We start from the raw sequence: 24,170 nt of genomic DNA, 5'->3' as shown, positions 1-24,170 counted from the left end.
TCGAACGCGCCGCACCACGCAGCCAACAGAAGCAGACCCAGATGTCTAGGAGGCGTTAGTATAGCAGGCATCAGCGGCGTTTGAAATTGGTTTACGGGATAGAAAAGACGCAGTATCTCTCAAAATTCTCCACGGACACATGTAACCTGCCGTAAAGGAAGGAAGGAAGGAAGGTACGAGTCAAGAGAGGGAGATATAGGTGCAGTAGTGGAGGGCTACGATCCACCGCGCTACGACTCTTTCCTCATCGCACTAAGTGGTCCAAAGTGGCCTCTAGAATTTTTTATTAATAATGCAAGCGGCCATAAATTTACAACTGCCTGTACAAACAGCAAGTTGTGTGCAACTATTCTTGTGGCTTTAGTTGCTTTCAGTGTGCCTTGCAATTATTGTTTTGAAAATGCTGTCACATATATGCTAGGATTTTCAAGATTAACCCTTTCACTTGACTCAAGTTGGCCTTGGCTGCCTATATGTGCCAAAAACCCAAATGCAAACGTATGCAGGATTTGCAACTGGGCTTTTATTATTATTTTTTTTGCACGAGGCAGCTGAGAAGGCAGGGCAGCAATTCAGGATTGTGTTCAATTTTGAAATATTACAGATTTCGTGATTTTTATGGATCAGTGAGACCATGCAAGCTACCCCCCCTGGGCGTGAGAGCCAAGCTGTACCGGCCAGTTTGCCTTCATCAATGCAAGAATGGTAAATCCACATTTCTTTTGAACACTTTTTATGTCCTGTTAAAGTGTTGCTTGTGTCAGTGTATGCAGTATTTTTTGAATATTTGGCTTCAAGGAAAAGCAGGTATAATACATGTTCAATGGGATCGTGGTGCAGTGCTTTTATTGAACTGTAGATGGAACCTTGTTGTGTACTTCAGCTTTGCTTCCTAATAATACCAAGTTCAAAAGGCACCACTGCCTAAGGTGCATGGTGAAGTACAATGCCACACAATAGCTCACGATTATACTGCCTGCACTTGTATCTCATGCTAGCATGAATGCAGTCAAGCGACACAAGTTTGAGTAGAAATACGCGAGAGCTCTTTGGCGGAAACCGCCTAACTCGAGCATCTTGATCCAGTACAACTTTAAATCCTTTGAGGAAATAAAATGAATCCTGTTAGCTTAGCTACAGCTGAATCTCAATATAACGAAGTTTACGATGAAGCAAAATCTTGTTTCAATTACTTGCTTCTTATGTAATGCACATATTTTTCTACTGAAACTTTAAATTGTAAATTTGTAAATTAAATTGTAAATTTAAATTGTAAATTTAAGTTGTAAATTTGCTGTGCCTTAACTTCTACCACTCAGGTTTCAGTGGTTGCGGATTTGGTTGGACAAAAACTGGCTTGGCCTGCCTTGGCTGAAGCTGCCGTATGCTGTTCCTGCTACTGCGTCAGACAGCTGTGCTCAACTGCTTACACCTGCTCCCAGCCAGGAGCAGCCCCCTGGAACTGTAAGTGGAGCCAAATCAATGTTTTGTAATGTCTTGTCTTCCTTTTTAGTTTCGCACTTGCTAGTCACAGTAGCACTTCGAGGTTGGTAACATATAGCGGCATTTTTACACAGCTGCACTGCAATGTTACTAATTCTGTGATACAAACCTCATGTGTTTTATCTTAGGTCTTTGGCACACATGCTATCTCACTTTGATATTCGCGTGGGGTAAGTCTCTTCATTAAGCGGTTTGGGTCAAGAGGTTGCAAGCTTATTATCATAATGGTTGTAACATGAAATTGTTGCCAGTGCACATATAGTAAAAAATACTTTTATCCCTTATAATGTCGCTCTACACACATGCAGTTGGGAAGGCAAACTTCCGTGCCAGCTATACGCAGGCCTTTCTTGTACACAATTTCCTGAACCCATGGCATAGTCGCAGCCACAGGTATGTATGGACGAAATAGGCAACGGCATATCACACTAGGAAATACTTTGTGTAACACAATGCCAGGTAAAGTGCACTGTGAAAGAATGTTCTAGCTCATAAAAAAATCTGTAGCCTTAGCATTATGTCGTCGTCTCGCTTCGAAGGTAGAGGGAGTCTGCCTAAAGGGACTGCGAGAGAGCGTTTCCCACCACGGGCACTTGCTGTTATCTCCCGCGGTATTGCACAGCAAGAAGCAATAGGCTTTGCTACTCGAATATGAAATTCGCTTTTCCCTAAATGGCCAGCACAGTGCCGGGATGTCTATGTATTGTGTAGGGAGTGGGAGAAATGCGAATGCCCCCTGTGCATTCACCGCTTATGTGTACAGGGAAATATTTCTAATTCCCTGTCAGCTGGTCATAGAAGTGAATGCAACGAAGTTCTTACCAGAACGAACTATTTTTTGGGCTAGTTCTCGCTTTACTGCTCTACAGTACCATGAGTACAAAGTGGAATTTCCTTGAAACTTAAGGTTCGAATCACCAACAATGCAAAAATGGTACACAAAAAGGAGACATTGTAGTGAAAATTGGCATCTCCAACAGTGAACTGTCAATTTTGAAAACTGAAGCTTGAAGTGCACCATAACGACATTTTGTTGGACAATGAGAGTGAAGCACGAGACGCATTGGCCTCGGCTCCTGCACTGGATTTGATGGACGTGTTTGGCATCTCGCACCGCACTGCTGATATCTAAGGGAGAGAGGCAAACGAAGATAAGGCTTTGTTTTGGAATTAAATGTTTGGGAAGCATGCAGTCAAATCCAAAAGTGGTTTTGAGCAGATATCGCCACAACGAAATTTTCACTTCAGCGAAATTTTTTGCGTGCTGTATCCCGCACCCTCTGGTTTTAAGTTTAAGCTACTGAACACAGTTTCTCTGGAGAGGTTTTTATGAACACTTGTTCTTGCGGCAATTACTGTGTCCGTATGTCTTCAGCACTGCCTCGGCGTCAAGCCTTCGCATCAAGCCATAGCAACACAAGTGTTATATTACTGCATACCTTATGCAAGTATATAATAGCAACACAAGTGTTACATCGTTGCAAAGCTTGTGTCGGGTAAAACTGAGCTTTGGTGATGCAGTGTTGTAATTATAGGTAATTCTTTCTGACAAAATTTAACTTTATGGTATATATTAATCTAAAACCTATGTGGAGTATAATTGCACTGGACTAATTGTAGGTCTTAATTACGGTTCAGTAATTTGCAAATAAAAATTTAACCTTACACATCATAAAGTTATATATCATTGGGTAGCTTATATCGAGTATGATTGCACACTAATTGCAAATATAAATTAATTACCTTTAATTAGCTTATTATGATTACAATGCCAAGTCATGTGTTGTTGAAATGGTCTCAGCGAGTAAATTCCATAAGCACTAAACCATGCAAAATTGAGCTATCCCTCATAAAACTTGGTTCGAAAATGGTTGAACTGCAGCCTTTCTTTTTCTCTTTGTATTGCACCAGCTTACAGGCTCACTTTAAGGATTACAACAGAGCTGACACACTTCCTTCTTGCATGATTCTATATTAGAATAACTTATTACCACAATTATTCTGCTGTGGCATGCCTTTCAACCTAAAAGGCAGCTGGCATGTCAAAATAATTTTTTCTCGCCATGCCTTGCACTGGCCAGCCTTCCCACGTGTGGTCGCATCTCTTAGCCACGTTACATCCTATGGAACTAAATTGGGTATTGTTAGTTGCGCTGTGAGAGGCAGCATTTTTTAATAATTATGGCGATAATTACCGATTGATGGCAATAACTGAATGCAACACAGGATAGTGCATGGCAGCAAAAATCTGAACATTAAACATGTTCGCGACACAAACTGGTTATTGCTTGGAGTTTCAAAACTGCATATGCGTACTGCAGCAAGTAACTGTGCTGCTGCTGCTAGTGCCGAGGATTTTTTTTTCCTCTTTTTAAGGGTCCAACCTAGGAGTGCGGACTGTATGCAGAGGTGGGCAACACATATTCGGTCACTGTGGTGTCAGCAGAATTTTGCAGCTGCTAAGCAGGCCATCTTTTTAAGTGCAGGCATTTTACCATGTTTGGTGCACGATAACGTTACTTGTTTATGTGCCATGAAAGCCAACCCAACTCATAACGACACAAGAGTTGGCGCCACTACAGTTTATGGAACTTTATGTTCTTGCCCAACTTACGCTCTGTGTCTTTTTTAAAGCTCAGTACTTACTGGGAGTTTTCTTCTATAATGGTTCAAAAGTGGCAAGTAAGGCTAGTTTTCTTAAAGTATAGCCAGCAACAAATGTAGCAGTCACAAAGTTGGTAAGTGTGGCTTTGCAATGTACAAAGAAAAAAATAAAGAGCAGTGCAGAATCTGCATTGGAGTAATGCAAAAGCACGGATGCTTTTTTGTATGGTTGTATTACTTTTTGGTGTTTTTGAGTTTGGGTTGTTTTTTTTTGTAAATGTTTTGTTGCGCACCAATCTCTTCTTATGCCCTTTTTGTCTCTACTTCCGGTTGCATGACGCCACATCCTTGATGTCACCCTAATATGAACTGATTTAACTACTTATGTGCCCTTTTTGTCTCAATTCCCATTTGCGTGACGTCATATCCTTGATGTCACATTCACTTCTTGTTTACCCATGTTGGTCTTTGGTACTTCAAATTGCGCGCCAATCCGTTAGAGTGCCTTTTTTTGGCTCTACTTCTGGTTGCGTGATGTCATGTACTCTAAGTCACATTAATTCACTTCTTTGGTACTTTTTAAATTGCATGCCAATTTCTTCATATGCCCTCTTTCGGTTCTACTTCAGGGTGTGGGACGTCACATCCTTGACGTAACCTTAATTGACTGATTAATAAAATAATTAGTATTTGATACATCTTGAAGTCACCCTAATTGACTAATTTATTTAACTATATTAGTATTCGATTCATATGTGGACTTAGTTACTATATTAGTATTTGATTCAAATGTGGTGCCAAGCCATTGGCTAATGAGACCATTTCTACCCTCTTTTACATTTTTTGTCTCTAGTTATTTACCTAATTATTTTTTGGACACATTACGTCTCCCTTTATTAACCTCTACCACTTCTCAATTACAACTGCGGCGGACACAATTTTGCAGATGCGGCCTACGGATAGAAATCTGTGAACATAGCGAAGTGACTCTTTCGCATTAATAAACTTGCCTCACCACGGTGTGTCAGTGGTAGGGCGCTTGAATACCTATACCGAGGACGTAGATTAAATCTCAGTTGCAGTGGCCACGTTTCGATAGAGGCGAAGCCATTTTCGCATGCAAGAACCCCAAAATGGTTACAATTTCCGGAGTCCTTTTCCAGTGTTGTGGACAGAGGTACCTTTTCTCAGTGTTGTTTACTTATACTGTCTCTAAAGCAGATGTTTCAAAGGCTTGATCGGAACATGAAGCCGATGTGCTACTTTGAAAGTAATGTTTTTCACATTCTTCTCGTGGAATTACTAGCATACGACGGGTTGCACGAGCCTCTCGAGCTTGTTGGGTGCCAAGGACACATCCCATCAGGACTCTACCACCGAGAGTACAGGAATGCCCGAAGTTGTGCGGAAATTGTAAGTAGCATTCATTTTGATGGTGCTGTAATTATGTTCATGGAGCGTTTCCTTCATAATGGACGCGCTTTTCGACATATGTCCCTAGCTCAACTGGTGAAATACTGCATGCAACATAAGGAGGTGATGGGTTTGGCACTTTCTGGTGGCTTGCTACCCTTGCATTACATGCAAGCACATGCATGTACCCTCGAATTTCTCTTCGTTAAAAATAAAGGAAAATAAGTTGTAGAAAATGAGCAAAACGCTGTTCTCTTCTGCTTTATTTGGTGCTAATAATCGTTGGTCTTCTATTGTGATGTGATGTAGTGACAGACAGTTTTCTTGCCTTTGAAATATAAGATGCCATGAGTGTCCAACATGTGTCAGCTTTCAATGCATTCCTCATGCTACCATGGTAAGTTTCGTGCATGTGTCAGATCGAAACAATGAGCACATTTATTCTGGCAGGTTGAATGAAATGGGAGTGGAGGAATAGGGTGGACTGTAATGCAATACAGGCCCAGTAAATTGCTAGCAAATTTAACTATATATTTAAGGTGAATGAGCTAGCCATATGTGCGTTTGTGTAATGAGTATTGGGTGTTGCAAGTGCATTCTATAATAATGTATAATCTCCCACCTTGTGCATTTTGAGCGAATTTGTAATGCTGTAGTAATGTTAGGATGACAGAGTGTGGTGACCTAATACTGTGGAGCTCTGGCATTTGAAAGGCTGTTGCACGTTTAAGTGCTGGAACATTAATTTGCTCGGATTCAGAGCCTTATGCATGATTTCACGTTTGCTTACTGTGCAAGGGTGACTAGTTGGCGTTTCTTGGCTGTTGGGAAACGAAATTTGTTTGGAAGGTCCAGCAGTACCTGAAAAAAGTCATTGGGTAGAGTTGCCTGTGTGGCCAATGATTAAGTACAAAGAGTGCCGGTCTTGGTTTATGTCTGGTTCAAAGTTTGTTCATCCACAATAGGTAGAGAAAGATGAAAATGCTAAACTGCATTTTTCGTGAGTGAGCATTATATTTCAGCTTTTGGCTTCTTTCCTTCGTACATCATAACGAGCCCCTCGATTCAATTCTCTGCTTGTTAGCTTGCGAGGGTGTTATGACAGTCTTGAGAAGCCATAGGTGGCACAGCTCCCTTTCCTCGCACAGCTTCCGCTCTGCCAGGATTTTGATCGCGTTCCACGTGACTCTCGCGGTAACATAGACTGTTCACAGCCGCCGCTATGCAAGAGGGAGGCGCTGGTGAACACTCTCAAGGTTCATTAACAGGCAACATTATTACCCAAGGTTGGACAGCCGTCGACATAGCTCAGTTGGTAATAGCACCAGATGCGATATTTGGAAGTCGTGGGTTTCGTCCACACGTCTGACGCATTGTTTTTCCTTCTACTTTGTATTTACCTTTCACCTTAAACTGATTACATCACTAATTTAGGTAAATAACATTGTAAGAATAAAAAATCCACTACGATTTTCTTGCCCTCGCCAACTGTTGGCTTCGAATTCGTGCATCCTCACTTTCTCCTGAATGTTTTAGCATTATAGTTGTATAGTGAGCATTATGTACAGTGTCTGCTTTAGAGACGTTGCTGAATCTGTAAACTACACCTCTTAAGACTGCCCTTTATAAATAGGGTCTGCAGGAAAATGCTGCTCAGAAGCATTTTTTATCTATATGCTCAGCTACCAGATTCAAACTGTATCGCACTTCTCTATTTTCAGCCGGTCTGCCCCACCAAATTTTAATCTGAAACCCTCGTCTATACCTGAGAAGCCACCGCTTTCCACTGCTCAGAATGGTGGACAACGTGAGCAACCAGTGCCCCTAGACGTGAAGCATGGCACTGCGGTTGTTGGGGTCCACAGTGGCAGCTTGCGTGACGCGGCCAAAGTTCCTCCCGGTTCACACAAGAGGAGCCTGTTCAGCCTATTGCAGGAAGTTGAGACTCCTGCGGTACGTATCATAACCGAGTTTCACATGGCTCAAGCCGTTGTATATGCCATATCACTGTTAATATATCCAGCTTCCCCGCACTCCTGTGCAGCATTTTCAAGAAGAAATTTTTTTTAATTGAGCCAGTAATTTTAAACGTCTAGGGTCTGCATGTCCAGGCCCGACTGTATCTGAAGTTGTTGCAAATAACTAATTATCACCTTATCTGATTAACTGAAAAAAATCTAATAGTGTTTCATAAGGATTGTTTAAAACGAGTCGAACTCGTAATGTCTGATTAATAGGCCTGAAATTTCAAGTGAACACTCTATTTTTTCAATCGACATCTGTTTCAAGAACAGGACTTGTTTCAACACTGCACAGCATGCTGCCACGACCCGAATGTGCTGGAAGGAGGGTTCAGTGCCTTCCCAGTGGATAGTGGTAGCTTTCACGCATCAGTGTTCCCAACTGTGTTCAGCCATATTTAGCGAGCCTTGCTTTCATGCTCGAAATTAGATTTGCCGGCTTTACCTTTTCACCTTCTCAGCTGATATTAAGCTCCGGTTTTGCAGTCACTATAAGTCACAGGAGACAGTTACTGATGTCTCTGACATGACAGTCACAGGGTTAATCTACCGCCTTCAATATGCGTTCATACTGGCGAATCCCAGAGTTTGTACGACATCATTATGCTAATTAGTCATGAAGAGGGAGACTGGAAAAAATCGCCAGCGACGCATTTGAGTGTGCCACTCGCCGACAGATTGCTTTTGACGCAACATTAGGTCGCTTAACTCCTCAGCAGGACGTGACGTTTTTCAAGCCTTTGGTGGGAAAATATTGCATGTCTGTGTCTGTACAACTTCATGTGCACGCAGTTATTTTGCACATGTCAGTGAGTGAGTGAAGCCTTCTTGTGTTTACATTCGTCATGCACTCAGAGCTCGGGCATGAGACGATTTCATAATCTGCTACTTCGCGGGAGCGCAGACAAGAGCACTGAAATAATTATACTATCCTGAGCAATATATGAGCAAGAACACGGGAACGCGTGGCAGAAAGCCTCAAACCGTACTCAAGAGTGCTCATATTGCTCATGATAGTACATATCCATCCATGCCTGAAAGGAGTGCGAACTAGCATACCTCCAGTGCGGCAGCAGATAAAAAGGGCCACAAAGACACGAAAGTCGGTTCTTCTCTCAAATCACGTTTGGAGCGAGCACTGTCGTGAAAGCGAGTCGCACGCCGGTGTCAAAACCTGCTGTTTCCCAGTGTTTGTGGTGAGTTGACGAAGCTCCGTCGTACGACCTCCACAGCTCGCAAGTGTGAACGCGCCTTTAGTGTTGCATGTCTCGTGGTCAAGATCAGTACAGTAGAGCCACGCTATAGTAAACTCTGGTATAGCAAAAACTCTGATATAGGAAAGTCAAACTGAAGTCCCAGATAATCTTCCATAGACAACAGCACATTTTCCCCCCTTTATATAGTAAAGACTCTTTTAGTAAAAATCTGTTATAGTAAAGTGCTCTTGGCCGCGGCGATGACTCTCACGATATGGTATCGCCACCCGCGCACTACCTAGAATCGCGAGGCAAAGATTTTTTGTATTTGAAAACAAAAAAATAACGCCGAGTGTTCGTTTAGGTGGCTTTACCACTGGACTTAGCAGCAGTCAGAAGAAGCCTACTTTACAAAGGCCTTAGAGCCGTGAGGGAAAGCGCGCAGCGCGCAGGAAAACAAAAGAAAGTAAAGCTGTCTACAGACATAGCAAGGAGGCGGCGTGGTCTGTTCAGAAAGTAAAGAAGAGTAAAAGTGCAGCAAGAAATAGGGAAAGGGAAGGGTTAACATTCACTGCAATGTGCAGCACAAAGCATGAGGCATGTGCAGGCAGAAAGTGTAGGTGCAGCGAGTGCAGTCTTAAAGCACTTGGGTGCCACGCTCATTTATCATTTATTGCCTTTTAAAAGACGGAAACAGCAAAAAGGGACAGCATGTTCATGCAAGGCATTGGTTTTCACATGAAATCGAACTTGATTGACTTCGTAACCACATTGTCCTCATGCTTAAGAGATATTTTCACAAGATGTAAAGAAATTTTATAATGAAAAAATTTCACAAAGAGATAAAAGCGAGATGGAAGGTATGTTTTTTTTTTCCTTAAGCAACAAGACGTGTTCTAGAAGTGCCTATTTAACTACCAGACAGCATCTTCAGGGCCATGTCATCACTGACCACTGATATAGTAAAGACCCTGATAGAGTAAATGTTTTTGCTGGTCCCAGTGACTTTACTATAAAGGGGTTCTACTGTATTAGGTATTTAGGTAGTTAAAACTTTGAACTAGGAGCTTATATAGTGCTTCTTCCATCGCTTTGCTGTCTTGCATAAGTATGTATTGTGGCAATATTTGCATCAGCAGCAGATACCGTATATACTCGCCTAATGGAGCCCAACCCCAACGTCAGTTGCATTGAATTTGAAAAAAGGAAATGCTTCTCATTAGCGCATCCCTCAGTTTCGCACTCCAGTCGCCTTCATATGCGTCATGCCAAGATGCTGCGCAGCGATAGCATCATGCTGTTTCTTTTTTCTTTTGATGATGATGGAGGTGGGGGAGGGGCAAATTTGCGAGTGCCAAAACATCGAGCCCTTGACAGTAGTGTCTGCAACGGCTTGATGTGTGCGAGTAGTTGCACAAAGCTTGTGCTCAGTATGTTTGCTTTATTACAAATGGAACGCATGGTAACAACAAACGCCTTTTGAAGCTCGCGATGCTAAAAAATGGGCATCATGATCATAGCTGACTGCATGCTTTCATTGATTGATGGGTGGAATGTTGGAGGATCGTGCATAAGGAGTGTCATTGTCAAGGAGTGTCAAGGAGTGTCACCCTGCGCTATGAAACCACTTAACTGGGGTCAATACTTCCTAGACGAAAATAGGCTCATTGCCGTAGCATATATGGTATACTTTTGCAGGTATCCTAATTGTATTCATTTGGATACTGTCATTATTTGGTTGAGTTTTTAACCAACACTAGACATATTTGATTCGGTAGCGAAGCTAGCATAAACATACATATTCTGTTCGGTTCCGAAAGAGTATTGTTTGCATATTTCTATATTTCAGGCCTTTATTACCGGGCATGATGCTATAGTAAAACAGTAAATTGGACATGGCATGTCAAGATAGCAAAGACTCGCTGAAAATTATGTACAGCTTTTCAAATATTACTTTTGGGGAGGCCGAGCAAGCCATCTTATGCGGTCATCATATAAAACTTGCACCTACTATTCTGGCTGCTATGTCTGCTCCATCTATCGCATTGGCACGCAAAGGGGAGTGAACCAGCACCAGCACATGAAGGGTTGCAGTACTATTCGGTACCTGGTGCCGATAAGCTTTGGACACGAAAGTGTGGAGCACGTACACCTCACGGAACAACCGTGAAATGTAGCGTAAATGAATACTTTTACTGATCTTTCATCACTCGCATTATATGCGGATGGAAATGTTTTTCAGTTTCTGCAATGCCGAAATTGCACCTCATATTTAAGTTCGTATTATATAAAAGTTTTTATGGTATATTTAACCAAAATTTTACTTTGCATGCATCTTACTCAAAACTTCATTTTACATGTGTTTATAGTTGTTTGAGGGGTCTACTTGATTCTTTATTGCAGGGGAGTTGTTATGCAGAAATAAATGGAAAGCTGTACCAAGTGCTGAACATTAATGGGAGAAGTGGCTCTAGCAAGGTAAGGTTTGGCCTTGTACTGTTGACAATTTCTCTGGTCTGCCGAGAACAATGCAGAGGGGTTGATGAAACAAAGACGGCGGCCTTTGCTGATTCTTGTTGCAAGTGAGGGAATTTTTCAGGTTAGGCAAGCAGGCAGTGAGTGAACTGACATTTACTACCCGCTAGTCATTGTTTCGTTGCTGTAATCCAGCTTCTTTATTAATCCCCTGCAGCATAGAACCTCTCACGTGACAGATGAATCAAGTATTGTTGGAGTAAATTGTAAGACGCTACTTATATGAATTTCTGTGCTTGTCACAAGAATGCAGCTGTGAAAGCATTGGTGCCAGTTGTGTGCTTGGTGTAGTAACTCGTACGTAAAGTAGAAGCTCATGAAGACAGACTTCAAGTATCAGATGTTTGTTTAGATTATAAAAAGTGCACCTCAGTATGGTCCAACAGTAAATGTGGTTTGCTTTACGAATATCTATTGTCCGCTTTTCTTGTCTGCGCAAGTGTTGCTCCAAACAAATATTACTTGGAATATGGATGGAACGAAATCTTTATTAGATGGGCAATCTCCAGCTATGCGTGATAAAAAGTCATTAAGGCACTTGACCTTGAGCTGAGTGTTATTGAAAAGCAGTGCTTTTTACTGTGCTATTCACTTGTTAAACTGCAGAAATAAATACTTGTATGCACGCTTGTAGAAGGTAGAAACTTTAGAGTATTTTCAAGTACTGCTTAAGCATTGAGACCATGGAGTGGATATAATTCGTGCACCCTAGGAGCGCTTTGTTCCTTGTTACTACAGCTACTTGTGTTTTAATAGCCACTAGCAAGGGCTGCACAGCTGTGTCATTAAAACTGCTGTTTCTTTGCCTGCTTTTTTGCCCCCATTTCTTATATATGTGCCTATAGACTTTCTGGGGGAGCTTTTTTCTTTTTTTTTTGTAGAGGGTTGTGCCCTACCTCTGCCTTATTTAGAGCCACAGCAAACCAGAAAATTCTTTAAGATTTTTAGTCATGTTTGGCCCTAATAAAAATAAAAACTGTGCCAAGTCATGGCTTGCTCCTTATTTCTCTTTGACATTATGAAACATGGGGGAGAAATCAGTGATCTTGCTTCATCATCCAGAGGGCCTCTTCCATATTCCTCCAATTAACCCGGTCCTGTGCTAGCTTCATCCACCTGACCCCTGCGAACTTCTTAACCTCATCCACCTACCTAACTTTCTGCCACTCCTTGCTGAGCTTTTTTTTTCCTTAGAATCCGATTTGTTACCCTATGTGAACATCGGCTCTCTCCGCACTACATGACCTGGCTATGCCCAACTCTTCTTAATTTCAACTAGAATCGCATTAACTAGAGTTATTTCTCTGACCCACTCTCCACGCTTCCTATGTCGCAACATATTACACCTACCATTTTTCGTTCCTCAGCCTTCTGCGTTGTCCTCAACTTAACTAGAACCCTTTTCGTTAGCCTCCACATTTCAGCTCCATAGGTGAGTACTGGTAAGATGCAACTGTTGTATACATTACTGTTGAGCAATACTGTAAGCTGCTAGTCAAAAATTTGTATTTGACTACCTGTCCTAAGTAGATATATTTGCCCACCACTTTCTGTGCTACGCTAGATATTGTAAACTGCTGTTCCTTCCAGAGGCTGTTGAAGATTACCTTAGTCTTTGCGCACTGATTTTCAGGCCTACGTTTTCTTGCACCATCTATATTTGGCAGGTTTTCAGGATGGTAACCAAGCACAAGAAACTCTGCGCTGTGAAACTAGTTCGCCTGGCACGTGCTCAGTCCAAGGTTGATGACATGTTCATGAATGAGATGGCCATCCTGAAGTTGCTGCCCAACTGTGAGCGTGTTGTCCGCCTGTTTGACTTGTAAGGCTTACTCTTGTACTTCTAATGTTTCGTTTCCATTCTCTTTGCATTGTTTGGGGAAAAACTTGTATGCGAGAGAAGATTGACCTCTGTGGTACTAAAGTAATGGGAGTTATCCTGGCAGCTAAAAAGCGCAGTTTTAGCAGGCACATAGCAGAACTGATAGGAGTTTGCAGTGTAAAAAGTAGGTTTCATGCTTGTGGACAGCATACTATAGGCAGAGAGAGGAGCACCATTAGTGTCACGTGCACCAATTGTGCAATCATTGCCAAATGTTCGTGTTAACTTTCCCAATGTGCACGCTGCACCTCTCACATATCTGAAGTAATGCCTTTGTAGCTTTGGAAGCTCAGGGTTTTATTCATAATTTATAAATCCTAACTTCTACTTGATGTTTATCACATTCATAGAAGTCCCATGTTCACATTGCCTTGATAGCAGCATGACATCTGCATTCATAAAACATGTCCTTGAGCTGTTTCTTTTTATTTTTATTTTGCAAAGTTTGACACGTTTACTGTTCTTGGTCTCGAATGCAGCACAAAATAGTCATCACTTACCACATAAGGCTAGTAAATAGGAGTAATGGATGTGGCGACTGTGCATACACTTGCCTCTCAGAAAGTCAGTCATTTCCAAGCCACCTCAATGCTTATATGTACTGTTGTAAACTCAGTGCCACAGCAGCTGTCATTCAAGCTATATTAGTGGCTGTCCTGAAATCTAAGGTCATGCTTTAGGTTTCATGTCTCCTGTTTATTAGTTTTCTCATACAGAAAAAAAACATCTTACTTTTGAAGGACATCCTATTTGAATGGTCAGTTAGTGCATGCATTGTTGTGAGCTTCGGTTTTTCTTTCTTTACCTTCATAATCAGTATGCGTGTTCCTTATCTTTACAAAATCAAGTCACAGAAGACAGCAGTGAATTTGCACTGGCTGGCCTCAAGCTGTAGTAACTGACATGACTTTTAATTGTTTACTGCAGTGAATACCATAAAAGGGATCTCGTGCTGGCTCTGGTCATGGAAAAGGGCGACGAGGACCTCGCAGGAGTACTGATGTCTTCTGTCACGGATGGGTGTGTGAGCACAATCAACGTCAAGTTCTACTGGTCCGAGAGGTTGCTGGCTGTACAAGAGATTCACGAGAAAGGTATAGAGATGGCCGCTGTCCATGTTCATGCTTGTAGAACCTGAGTGCATGTGTTTAGTCTTTTTCCATCCTTCATCCCTCACTGCTGTTAAAGCATGAAAGCCTTATTGTATGTAGTCGTTCCTGGATATACAGTTGAACCTTGATATACTGAAGTTGGTAGAATCCGTAGCTTACTTCGTAAGCTTGAAATTTTACAACACTAAAGTTTCACAGACCATTCAAAAGGAAATCCTTTAATTGTGGCACCAGTGGATGTGTGAGCGGTCAGGATGAAGCGCCCTTATGGTCTTGGTTTCACCCCCACATTGTCGTCTTTCTGAACTGTTGAGCCCCCTCGATCACATAGGCGCATTCAGCTGCTGCTGCAGCCACATGGGACTGGGAGCCAGGGAAATTAAGACCGGCGATGGCTGGCCGTGCCAGCTTTTCCGCCCCGCTTTCTTGATGCCGGCGACAGCGAGAACAGTGCCCTCCATCATCACATCTGATAAATTGAAAACCAGGTTCACACTGCACATTGTCTCCTCCTTCCGTCGCAAATGCGGTATCCCGTGTGTCTTTGGTCACTTTTACTGCGCAGTCTGAGTGAAAAGTGAGGTTGTCAGGGTACTCTGACCCTTTCAGTCCTTTTACTAAGAATTTCAAAAGGAAGCGTCTGCTCCTAATTTAATTTCTGCCTTTTACACAGCCTCTGCCATAATACTCACTGTTAGTGTAAAATCCTTGCGCACAATAGCTTTCATGTAGGACTGCTTGCGAGCTTTAAAATGCGAATGCAAGCACATTTTAAAATGCGAATGCAAGCACTACGCTTCGAGACGAGTCTCAAGCGTAGAGGGTAGCAGACCAAGGTCGTTCGCAATATCCACTCTTTTCCGCGTTGGCTGCCAGTCGACTGCATTGAGTATGGCTAGCTTTTCCTCAAGGGGAAGTGCTTTCCACTTGCCCGACACCATTGAAGCACGGCAAAGATGTTAAAGTTTGACCGTTCTACTGTCTTCAGTGGTGGAGAAAAAAATGTGGGTTCGACGTTCTGTGGTTCACAAGGCATATGGTATGGCGATTTAGTGCTAGCCTCTCCAACTCGCATGCGGCTTCTTGGTGCTAGTTTTGTAGCCAAGACTCGTCAATAGCCAAAATGGCGGCTGGCGCGCATTGCTACAGGTGGATTCGGGGAGCCAAGTTGCGACATATCATGCAGGAACGTTTCCACAGCTGCAACATAATTAGCAAGGTTCCCAATACATTGCATCTTATGGGAGTAATACCAGACCAGATAAAAACAACGTAATAACCAGGAAAACACAGCAGTGAGGAACGTAACAGCGGAGTTCTATATCAACACTGTGTTGCAGTGCCTAGCTTAACTAGTAAATGACTGCAAGGGGTTGATCGAGACGAGCATTAGTGAAGAGTGCTGGCAGGAGTGTCGGCAACTAGCATGATGTAAAGAGTACGGAGGGCCAGGCCTTGTCAAATCAAGGTAACGTTGACCAAGTGCTATATTTAAGTGAAAATGGGGTTGTGAGGAATATTGCGAATTGAGAGAAGAGTCTTGTGTAAGTTCATGAGGCAATGTGTGGACCTAGCATGTCCGTTGACATAATGTTGTTTTGTTTATTTTTTTTGGCCAGGTGTGATACACTGTGATCTCAAGCCACACAACTTCCTCTTTGTTCATGGAAAGCTGAAGATTGCAGACTTCAGCAGCACTGCAAGCACCATGAAGGAAGACGTGACCAGTGTCATGAAAGAGTCTCGGGTACAGTGTCATTCTGTTGCTTGTGCGCCTTTGATCGAGGAAAATGAATACTTGGATGATATTTTAACCTCTTGCTTGGCACGTGATAACTCAAATTAATTATGTGCCGCAAGAGCTAACAAACAAGACAAATGTGATCAATATCAGACTGAGTCAGCCCGGTGCCTATTTCTCAGCCATTGATATTTTTGAAGATTCTCAAAACAGATTCAATTGTAGTTACTTTAGCACACTGCAACCTGAAACTTCTTTTTTTGCTTTTATCCCAATAAGCATAAGATTTCAGAAATTAATATCATTTGCGCAATGTAAAAAATGCTTTTGTACACCAACAGCACTGCGGCCACCTAAGACCAGTTCAGTCAAGGGTTAGTCAGTTCTCGAATGTAAGATGATCTAAGAGTTTTGAATATCGTGTTCTAAGATTCTGATAATTATGGTAACCTTCGTAAAAGTAACGAGCATGTGGTCCCCTAATCCAATTACTTTGGCACCGGGCAGTAGTACATTGAAATGGCACCAGAGCTAGAAGTGCTAACAGAGAAAATTTTGAAGACAGGGCCTTTGAGTACTTCAGCTTAGAATGAGATATTGTGCTCCAATGTGCATGACTACTTAGTTTGAGTATTGGAAGGAAGAGTTGCTGTATAGCATGTGTTAAGTTATGCCTAAGACATTGTACTATATTTCTTCAGTCTTGGCCTTTGATAACCATCTGACTGCAGCAGAGGCAAGAGATAAAAACAGTATGGTACACTGAGGCAAATGCAGCATTGTTGAATCAAGGTTAGCCATCTTGCTGCTCTGAAATAAATCAAATTTATTTTGACTGTTCTAGTGTCTGAAAATATAAAACGCAGCCCTGTAAAAATTAAGACTTGTGCTTACTGTACAGAAATATTACTGCCATATAATAATGGTGAAGGAAATTAAGGTGAAAATGGGATGATTCTTTTCGCTATGCATTGCTACGAGTACAATAGCGTGGATGTGACAGACGTCATCTTTCTCTTGTGCATTCTCCGTTACTGCTCAGGGGCCATGGTCTTCTGCTGCTTAGCATATTTCTATGAAAGCAAAATGCAGCAGTATTATGTTACAAAACATTTGTGCATGTGAAATTCAGGTGAATGAATGTAAGCTGGAGCCTTCCCCTTATAGTGTAACAGTTAGTAACAGCCATTTTCCATTCGATGTTTCAGATGGGAACGTTAAATTTCACGTCTCCCCGAGTCTCTCCAAGAGTGTGACCACGAGGGTGGGGCAAGCGCTGCCTGAAGGTGAGCACTCCTATGACTCTGCTCCCATGTGCCTATGAGTCCCAGTGCAGCAGCGAATGGCTGTTATTGTTGATTTGGGGCCATTTGAATTTTTATCTCGCTGAAGACTGAAATTTAAATGTTTGAACTTTTTTTAGAGTGCTTTTAAAAGGGGATTGCAATGCTGATCAGCATGAACTTGGTCTTCGATTTTGCTCTTGTTGTTGTCTGAAGCACCACCTGCCTTATTTCGTCGATATGGCACACTGGAGGAAGGAAAACCCCTCTCTTACTTGAGATGAGGAGAGAGGAGGGAAGAGAGAAAGGAGGTGATAGGCAGTTGGTGGCTTAGTGGCTTAGCCATTCACTTGTTTGTGAGAGGGGGTTAGTTCGAAACCCACTGCGTCACAGCTTTGTAGTGGTGTGTGCTTGAAAGGGGCTTCGCCTACAAAGGTGGTCAAAGTTACAGGCGTTTAAGCATAGGTGTGTGCAGTCTAACGAGCGTGTCTAAACAGAAGTGCAGGTTAACTGTCACCGCTGTAGGCAATCTTTCGAAACAATTACTTTAGGGTATTACTGTAGCCGTGTAAGTCTGAATTTGTTTCGGCAAGTGCACGTTTGTCAGAGAAGCGCAGTGATGATAATGTGTCATTCTCGATCTCAAACCTGCACACGGAAACGTCCTCAACTGTTCCAAAACGCCGCAGCGAGGGCGACAGGAACTAGTTTCAGGTGATGCGACGGTTCACATCTAGTGTGTTTCTATTGAGTAGCCATGGTACAATATTGGGGGCACTGTAAATCTTAAGAAATGTCTTGCACACACAGGGCTAAAAAACTGTCATAGAGCCTTTTCAAAGGGACGAAGTGGAAAACTGCATCGAATCAGTGTTCAGAGTGAAAATTGCTGCTGATCTTTCAGGACAAGTTGGCATGTGTCCGGCAGCAAAAGGTGCATTTTTGGCAAGGAAACTGGTTTCCAGAATTTTCCTGTCATTAAGTTTCAACACACGACATCATTACTGAAAAGGTTGGGCTGCCGCAATTTTGAAATGAAGCACAGCGTAGCATTGCCTCTGGAGCCTGCGCCGAAATAACCTTCAGTGGCGGACGGTGGCCACTTTTCAAAGGAGGCAAAAAGCAAGGCGCCCGTCTGCTGTGCGATATCAGCGCACGTTAAAGAACCCCAGGTAGTCGAAATTTCCGGAGCTCTCCACTACGGCGTCTCTCATAGCCTGAGTCGCTTTGGGACGTTAAACCCCACAAACCAAACTAAACCAAGCATTCTAGTTGTGAATTGCCAGTAGGGGCAGCAACTGTGTTTGGTTTCTTGGCCTTGTCTAGCTCGCAAAACCTCCATTCTTGGCCAGAGGGCCTGCTCTTCGTGATTAGAACATGGTAGACTATTTATGCAGGTCGACTTTGATTTGTCGGCTGTGTGTCCCTTTAAGAACACACAGGACACTTACATTGTTGAGTTACAAATGCTGCAAACTGGTCTGTTTTTTGCAGATAAGTCGGAAGTTCGACATTTGGTCCCTGGGGTGCATCCTCTACCACCTCCTGTGTATGGAAAGGCTTCCTTCCAGAATGTTGTTCCCACAGAAGCAAAAATGCTGGCCATCACAGCGGAATCATCGACAATCGATTTTACTGAAATCTCTGATCTGAACCTTCTTGACATTCTACTCACGGCTGGACTCAAGTGGCAGTGGTGCGCGCTTTCATACAGCCTGCGCACTCGCTGCGGAAACAATGGGAGTTTAAGCGAATTGCGCTCTCTCCCGCCGCGAGGGGCGTGCAGGACCTACACGACCCTGACCGCTTGCTTCTGTGGCAGTGGTCAGCGTGCGCCTGCTTTTGCGCCTTCCAGCGCTCATTCACGAGTTTTATTGTGCCGAAATAAAATGAGATTGCGAATTTCAAGCGAGATACTGCATTTTCTTCATGGAGCTGTTTTTTACAAAATCGAGAGGAGGAATCGTCCTCCAGTTTTACCGAACTAGATCCAGTTTTGTGGTTTTGTGGTCTTTTGTGGTCTTAAATGGAGAAGTTGTAGTTTGATTTACTTCATATGCTTATCCCTCTTAGCACATACTAAGTGGACGCGAAGAATGACTCTTGCCAAATTGAGCTCTCGTTTAAAGTGAGAACAAGTGAAGGCGAGCATCAGGAAATGCTGACTCAATGTTTGCATTCTTTGACTTCCTCTCTGTTCACATCGGATATGGGGACTTATGAAAACTTCCACTGCATCAATATATCAATGCTGAATAGTGCAGGAAATATAATATATTCAAGTTAGTTTGTGAGGCACATCTAAAGGTTGCAGTAAAGATTGTTTTAACTGGGTGAATGGTATGAGCCGTTAATCATCTAAATAAACATCTAAATCCATCTAAATTCCATTTACCTTTCGCATGTGTTCAGTTGAAGGAATGCACAAAATGGTTAGGGAAATTATGTAGCTTTAGTTTTATGTGTGTAAAAGCAGTTCAGTGTACGCTCAGGCAATAGCAATATTTACTTTGTCTTATTTCTTAGTGTGCAACATGTGCTAAGCATCATCTGAAAATCCAATTATTTGCTGTAATTATCCTGCATTGCAAACGCAGCCAAGTAGCAGTGTATTATTGCAATGTCAACCCGTTGTGTTGTACAAAAAGTCTTTTTTTCCTTGCGGTAACCTTGTTTCCTTTATGATAGGAGGGGAACTGGTGTTCATCGAAGCAGAGAACTTATCCCGAGTATTTTTGGCCTCTCAGGTCTGTTCACTGCCAGAAACGAAGCGAGTGCGTGGTATGCTGTTTCCATAACATCGATTGCTTACTGCACTGAACCGAAGTCTGCCAGCCTGTTACAATTAGCGGCCGAGCGAAGAGCACCTGCTTCGTTTGCATGCATTATCTCAAAAGATATGTCAGAGCGACTGCATGTTTCACTTTCGGACACGTTTCTGTCGGCTTTCGCACATGTATCACAATTTGGGCTGCCTTTACGCATCTGTTTGCAAGTCAGGTTGGTCGTAATTCGTGATAGAGCCCAACGCACGCTCCCAATATAATTTCTCAGATGCTTGCATATGCAGTCACACTTGTGCTCTTCATGGCAAGCCTGAAAAGCTTCTCTATATTGCATTCCTGCTGCAGTCATTTCATAGCTGATTGACCTGCTCTTTGTTTGCTGAAGTTATAATTAATAACGACGGTACAGGTGTGTCTCTTTTGTTTTCACTAGCTGCTACTGAACCTGGCGATGGATGGTGCTACATCTAATGTTAAAATGTCTGTTACAAGCAAGACTGAGTTCCAAACTTAGAGGCTGATATGTCCTTTATAGTCAATTGTCTTCTACATTAAATGTCTGTTAAAAAAGAGGTTCAATTATTGAGTCATAGGGTGGCCAACCATTTGGGTGAATATCTCTTATACCCGATTGTCTGTTATACATCCATGTCTCATAACGGGGTTCAGCTGTATATATTTTTGTTTTTGGCAGCCAACTGCTATGATTGCTTTAACAAGCGAAAAGTGAATTCCATTCATGGATGCACAGCACAATAGCTGATGCCAAAGCCCGATTTCCTGGCGGTCAAGTTATTGGCTTGGCCATTAGTTTTGTACCTGCTGTGCTGAGGGGATTCAGTTGACATGGTATAGTTAAGTTAGTTGGCTTATAACGATGCAAATAAAGAAATGCACAAGCGAGATGCAGACGAAGAATAGGTAAAGAAATAAACAAATGCAGATTGCAGAGCACCACCAAGACATTTTCGTGCGCATCTGCATTTGTGTAGGTCTTTGCCTCTTCTTTCTTCATCCGTGTATTGCTCGCGAAGTTCTTTCTCGCCGACTGCCACCAAGCGTTAATCAAATGATGCAAATTAAAAATTAAAAAAAAAGCTTGAATAACAAGACAGATAAAACTGAAATCAAGTCCACTTCAGCACATGTTCAGATGTAGTCACTCAACGCCTTAGCCCACCTCTGCAAACGGTGAGCAAATCTGCCGCTCCAGCCACCTGGTGCATGAAAAGGCGCCATACCACTGGTGAGTCTAGAGCTACGCAAGAAGGGGTAGAAAGCAAGAATCTGACAGACCTGTGGTGAAGGAGCAAGAAAGAGTGATCGTCAGAATACCAGCACCACACACCCACGGTGCGCCCATATGCAAGCATAATGTAAGCAGTCCTGTAATCTATCTGGGTAGCGTCACAATGCAGCAACTATGAAGTGGGGCATACTGATGCCTCCCACTGCAAAGCAGGTGATGCAGCTGGCACTGTAGAAATAGAGGAGGCAGTGCACAAGCAAACTGTGGGGACATCCCCAGTAGGGACAGATAGTTTACTGAGGCAGATCCCTGATGCAAGGCTACACAGCTGTTCTTTACAAAATGGCAGTGACAGCGTGTTTTGGTCAAGGCAGCACAGATGCCAGTCAAGCGACAGGGAAAGGGAAATGCTATGTTTAGTTTTCTCAGCAATAAATTCGTCTCGTTGCTGATGAACAAATAAGATACTCAGAAGAAGCGGTAATTTTTTTGCAAGAACGAGACTTTTTTTTTCTTCATGCGCAGTATATATTATTTTCCTTTGCGACTTAAAAAATTATTAGCTATACTATGATGCACAGCAATAAAGAAAAGTATTTGAATTAATGGGTGAAAAATATTTTTACGAACACCACCCTAAAATTGCCAGTTTTCCCATGATAGAGAAAGCGTTAACGGAGCAGCATAATGCAATTATATGTGAACTACAACTGAGAAGCTTTCTTGATCTGATAATGTAGAAGAAAAAAAAACTGCTGACCCATGCACCTCCACTTTCGCGAAGCACCCCGTTGGGGTGGCGCAGTGGTTACGGCACGCGACTACTGTTCGCCGAGTTCGCGGGATCGAATCCCGGCCTCGGCGGCCGCTTTTCACTGGAGGTGAAAAGCAAGGCGCCCGTGTGCTGCACGATGTCAGTGCACGTTAAAGAACCCCAGGTGGTCGAAATATTTGGAGTGCTCCACTGCGGCGTCTCTCATAGCCTGAGTTGCTTTGGGACGTTAAACCCCGCAAACCAAACCAAACCAACTTTACAGTTCTCAGCTTTCTTTTTTTTTTTAACAACTCCACCAAAAAGTAGGTTGGTACCACGCAGCCATTCATTTCCTTTATCAGAGTTTCTCAAGAAATGTAATTGTGGGTGTGTTTACTATAATTTGTCTTTATTTTACTAAACACAAGAAATTCTTTAAAGGGTAGCTGAAATGGTGAAAGGGAGATTCAAAGACTGGAAATTATTAAGCTTGTTGGTTAAACATCCCATGTAGCTCGTGGCTAGCATTCAAAATAATGCATAAATGCCAGTTAAAACGTGACGAAGTTCAGGGTTCTCAACGCCTTGCAGAAGTGTACTGAGACTTGTGATAACGTTACTGCTGCCGAATTTTTAAATTTTGTAGTGGGAGCTACACTGGGCTACCAGTCGAGCATTTCAGGGTGGCCAGGAGAGGCCAGTTGTGCGCATTTATATTACCATGGCAACTGGAGAGGAGCAGCAGATGCTCGAAACCGGCTCCGCTTTCTTGGGGATTCGTTCAGTTGACTGTTACCTAGGTAATGAATGGTCAGAAAATTACAAATTTATTCAAGCCGGCAGATGCACTTCTGCGAAAGACAAGCTTCTTAAAGGAGCGAACACCAGCGTTCAAATGCCCGGTGCAAAAGTTATGCTTCTCAATGCCGACTCGAGACTGGATTTTGGCATTTGCTAAACTGAAGCTCAAGTATCTCATTTGGTACTGGAGCGACTGCCACTGTGGCTATCTTGGTAGCTCTCGCCAAGCGAGGGGAAGGACTCTTCTCTCGGTGGCTTTTGAAAGGGAACACCTCGAAGGTGAAGTCAAGATATTGCACGAAGCGGGGTAGCTCCTTGTTCACAAATGTAACCCCGAAATGGCGGGTACCACCCATGCCGCGCCGCTGCCACGACGGAAAGGCGGCGGTTGCTCGCACGGATCTCGTCGAAAATCTCGGTGTCGGTTTTATGGTTGTACGCGTGGTATAACACCCCACGTAAGGGTTGTCAGGGGCTAGCCCGGGGCATAGGCAGCAATTGGGATGGTAGCGGATGCTTGATTTGAGCACGCTGGATGGCACGATGTTGATCTGGAATACTGACCATCACCGTGTTGGTGAGATGAATTCTGAGTCACTGGAGGCCCGTTTGAACAGCCTAGGCTGCAAGATCTTCGCCAGACGCTTTTTCAGGAAACTGGAGCTCCGCTTGGGGCGATGTGATGGGTCGAGGTTCGCAGTGACAGGCACCGGAGCTGTCGAAAACGCGTGCGCTCTCGGTGCGTGCTCGGAGGGAACCCCATTTATGCCGCGAGATGCACGCATGCAAGCAAGCACCAGACCTCAACGCGCGTTTCATGCATTTGCAGCTACTTTATTCCAGTAAAAGTCAAAGCCAAAAAAATTAAATCGCACTTTTCGTATGATTTTGCACTTACCGCCGTTGATGCGCGCGGACGATTCATCCCATTGTTACCAACGGTTGTTTTTAGGCTGCACGGCTGCACTGCTACTACTGCTACCCTGCTACTGGTGCAAGCAGTGCAAGCAAACGATGGTGCAAGAGCTGTGTTCATGTAGTTTATGCTTGGCATGTAAGGATGTAAGTTTCTCTGAGTGTCACTCATTGTCATTCAAAGCAAGAAAAAAAAAAACACAAAAAAAAAACGCCGCAACAAATCAATAATTGTTTTCTACAAAATTGAAGTAAAAACTGCAACTTTGGTCAATACACCTATTAGGATAGTGCAAGTATAATATTAATTTTTAAGTATGTGAGCAATTTTGAGTTACTAATATTATAAAAAAAAAATGCCCATTTGCCGCTGCC

At 43.0% G+C, this 24,170-nt stretch overlaps 2 protein-coding genes across 2 annotated transcripts in view; one reads left to right on the top strand and one right to left on the bottom strand.

Moving 5' to 3' along the window:
- The window catches only part of LOC146173632 (dicarboxylate carrier UCP2-like), a 143,832-nt gene extending 119,955 nt beyond the window's left edge, over positions 1-23,877 (bottom strand). The window contains exons 1-2 of the mRNA XM_084584792.1: positions 23,779-23,877; positions 23,445-23,595 (exon numbers count right to left, since the gene is read on the bottom strand). The gene's annotated coding sequence lies outside the window, so the exon portion shown is untranslated. The remainder of the gene's footprint in view (positions 1-23,444; positions 23,596-23,778) is intronic.
- Positions 1,335-19,192, top strand: LOC146173633 (dual specificity protein kinase TTK-like). The gene is made up of 9 exons (XM_084583911.1): positions 1,335-1,464; positions 5,414-5,520; positions 7,242-7,473; positions 11,141-11,215; positions 12,940-13,094; positions 14,082-14,248; positions 15,886-16,013; positions 17,216-17,293; positions 18,785-19,192. The coding sequence occupies exons 2-8, from the start codon at positions 5,498-5,500 to the stop codon at positions 17,261-17,263; spliced, it is 828 nt and encodes a 275-aa protein (XP_084440037.1). The 5' UTR covers positions 1,335-1,464; positions 5,414-5,497; the 3' UTR covers positions 17,264-17,293; positions 18,785-19,192.
- Positions 23,878-24,170: the final 293 nt, after the last annotated feature.

This window comes from Amblyomma maculatum, chromosome 11, assembly GCF_055883805.1.
Source record: "Amblyomma maculatum isolate TAMU_Amacu chromosome 11, ASM5588380v1, whole genome shotgun sequence".
Lineage (NCBI taxonomy): Eukaryota > Metazoa > Arthropoda > Arachnida > Ixodida > Ixodidae > Amblyomma > Amblyomma maculatum.
Note: the sequence above shows the minus strand (reverse complement) of the source record. Positions and strands in the feature narration are given on the sequence as shown.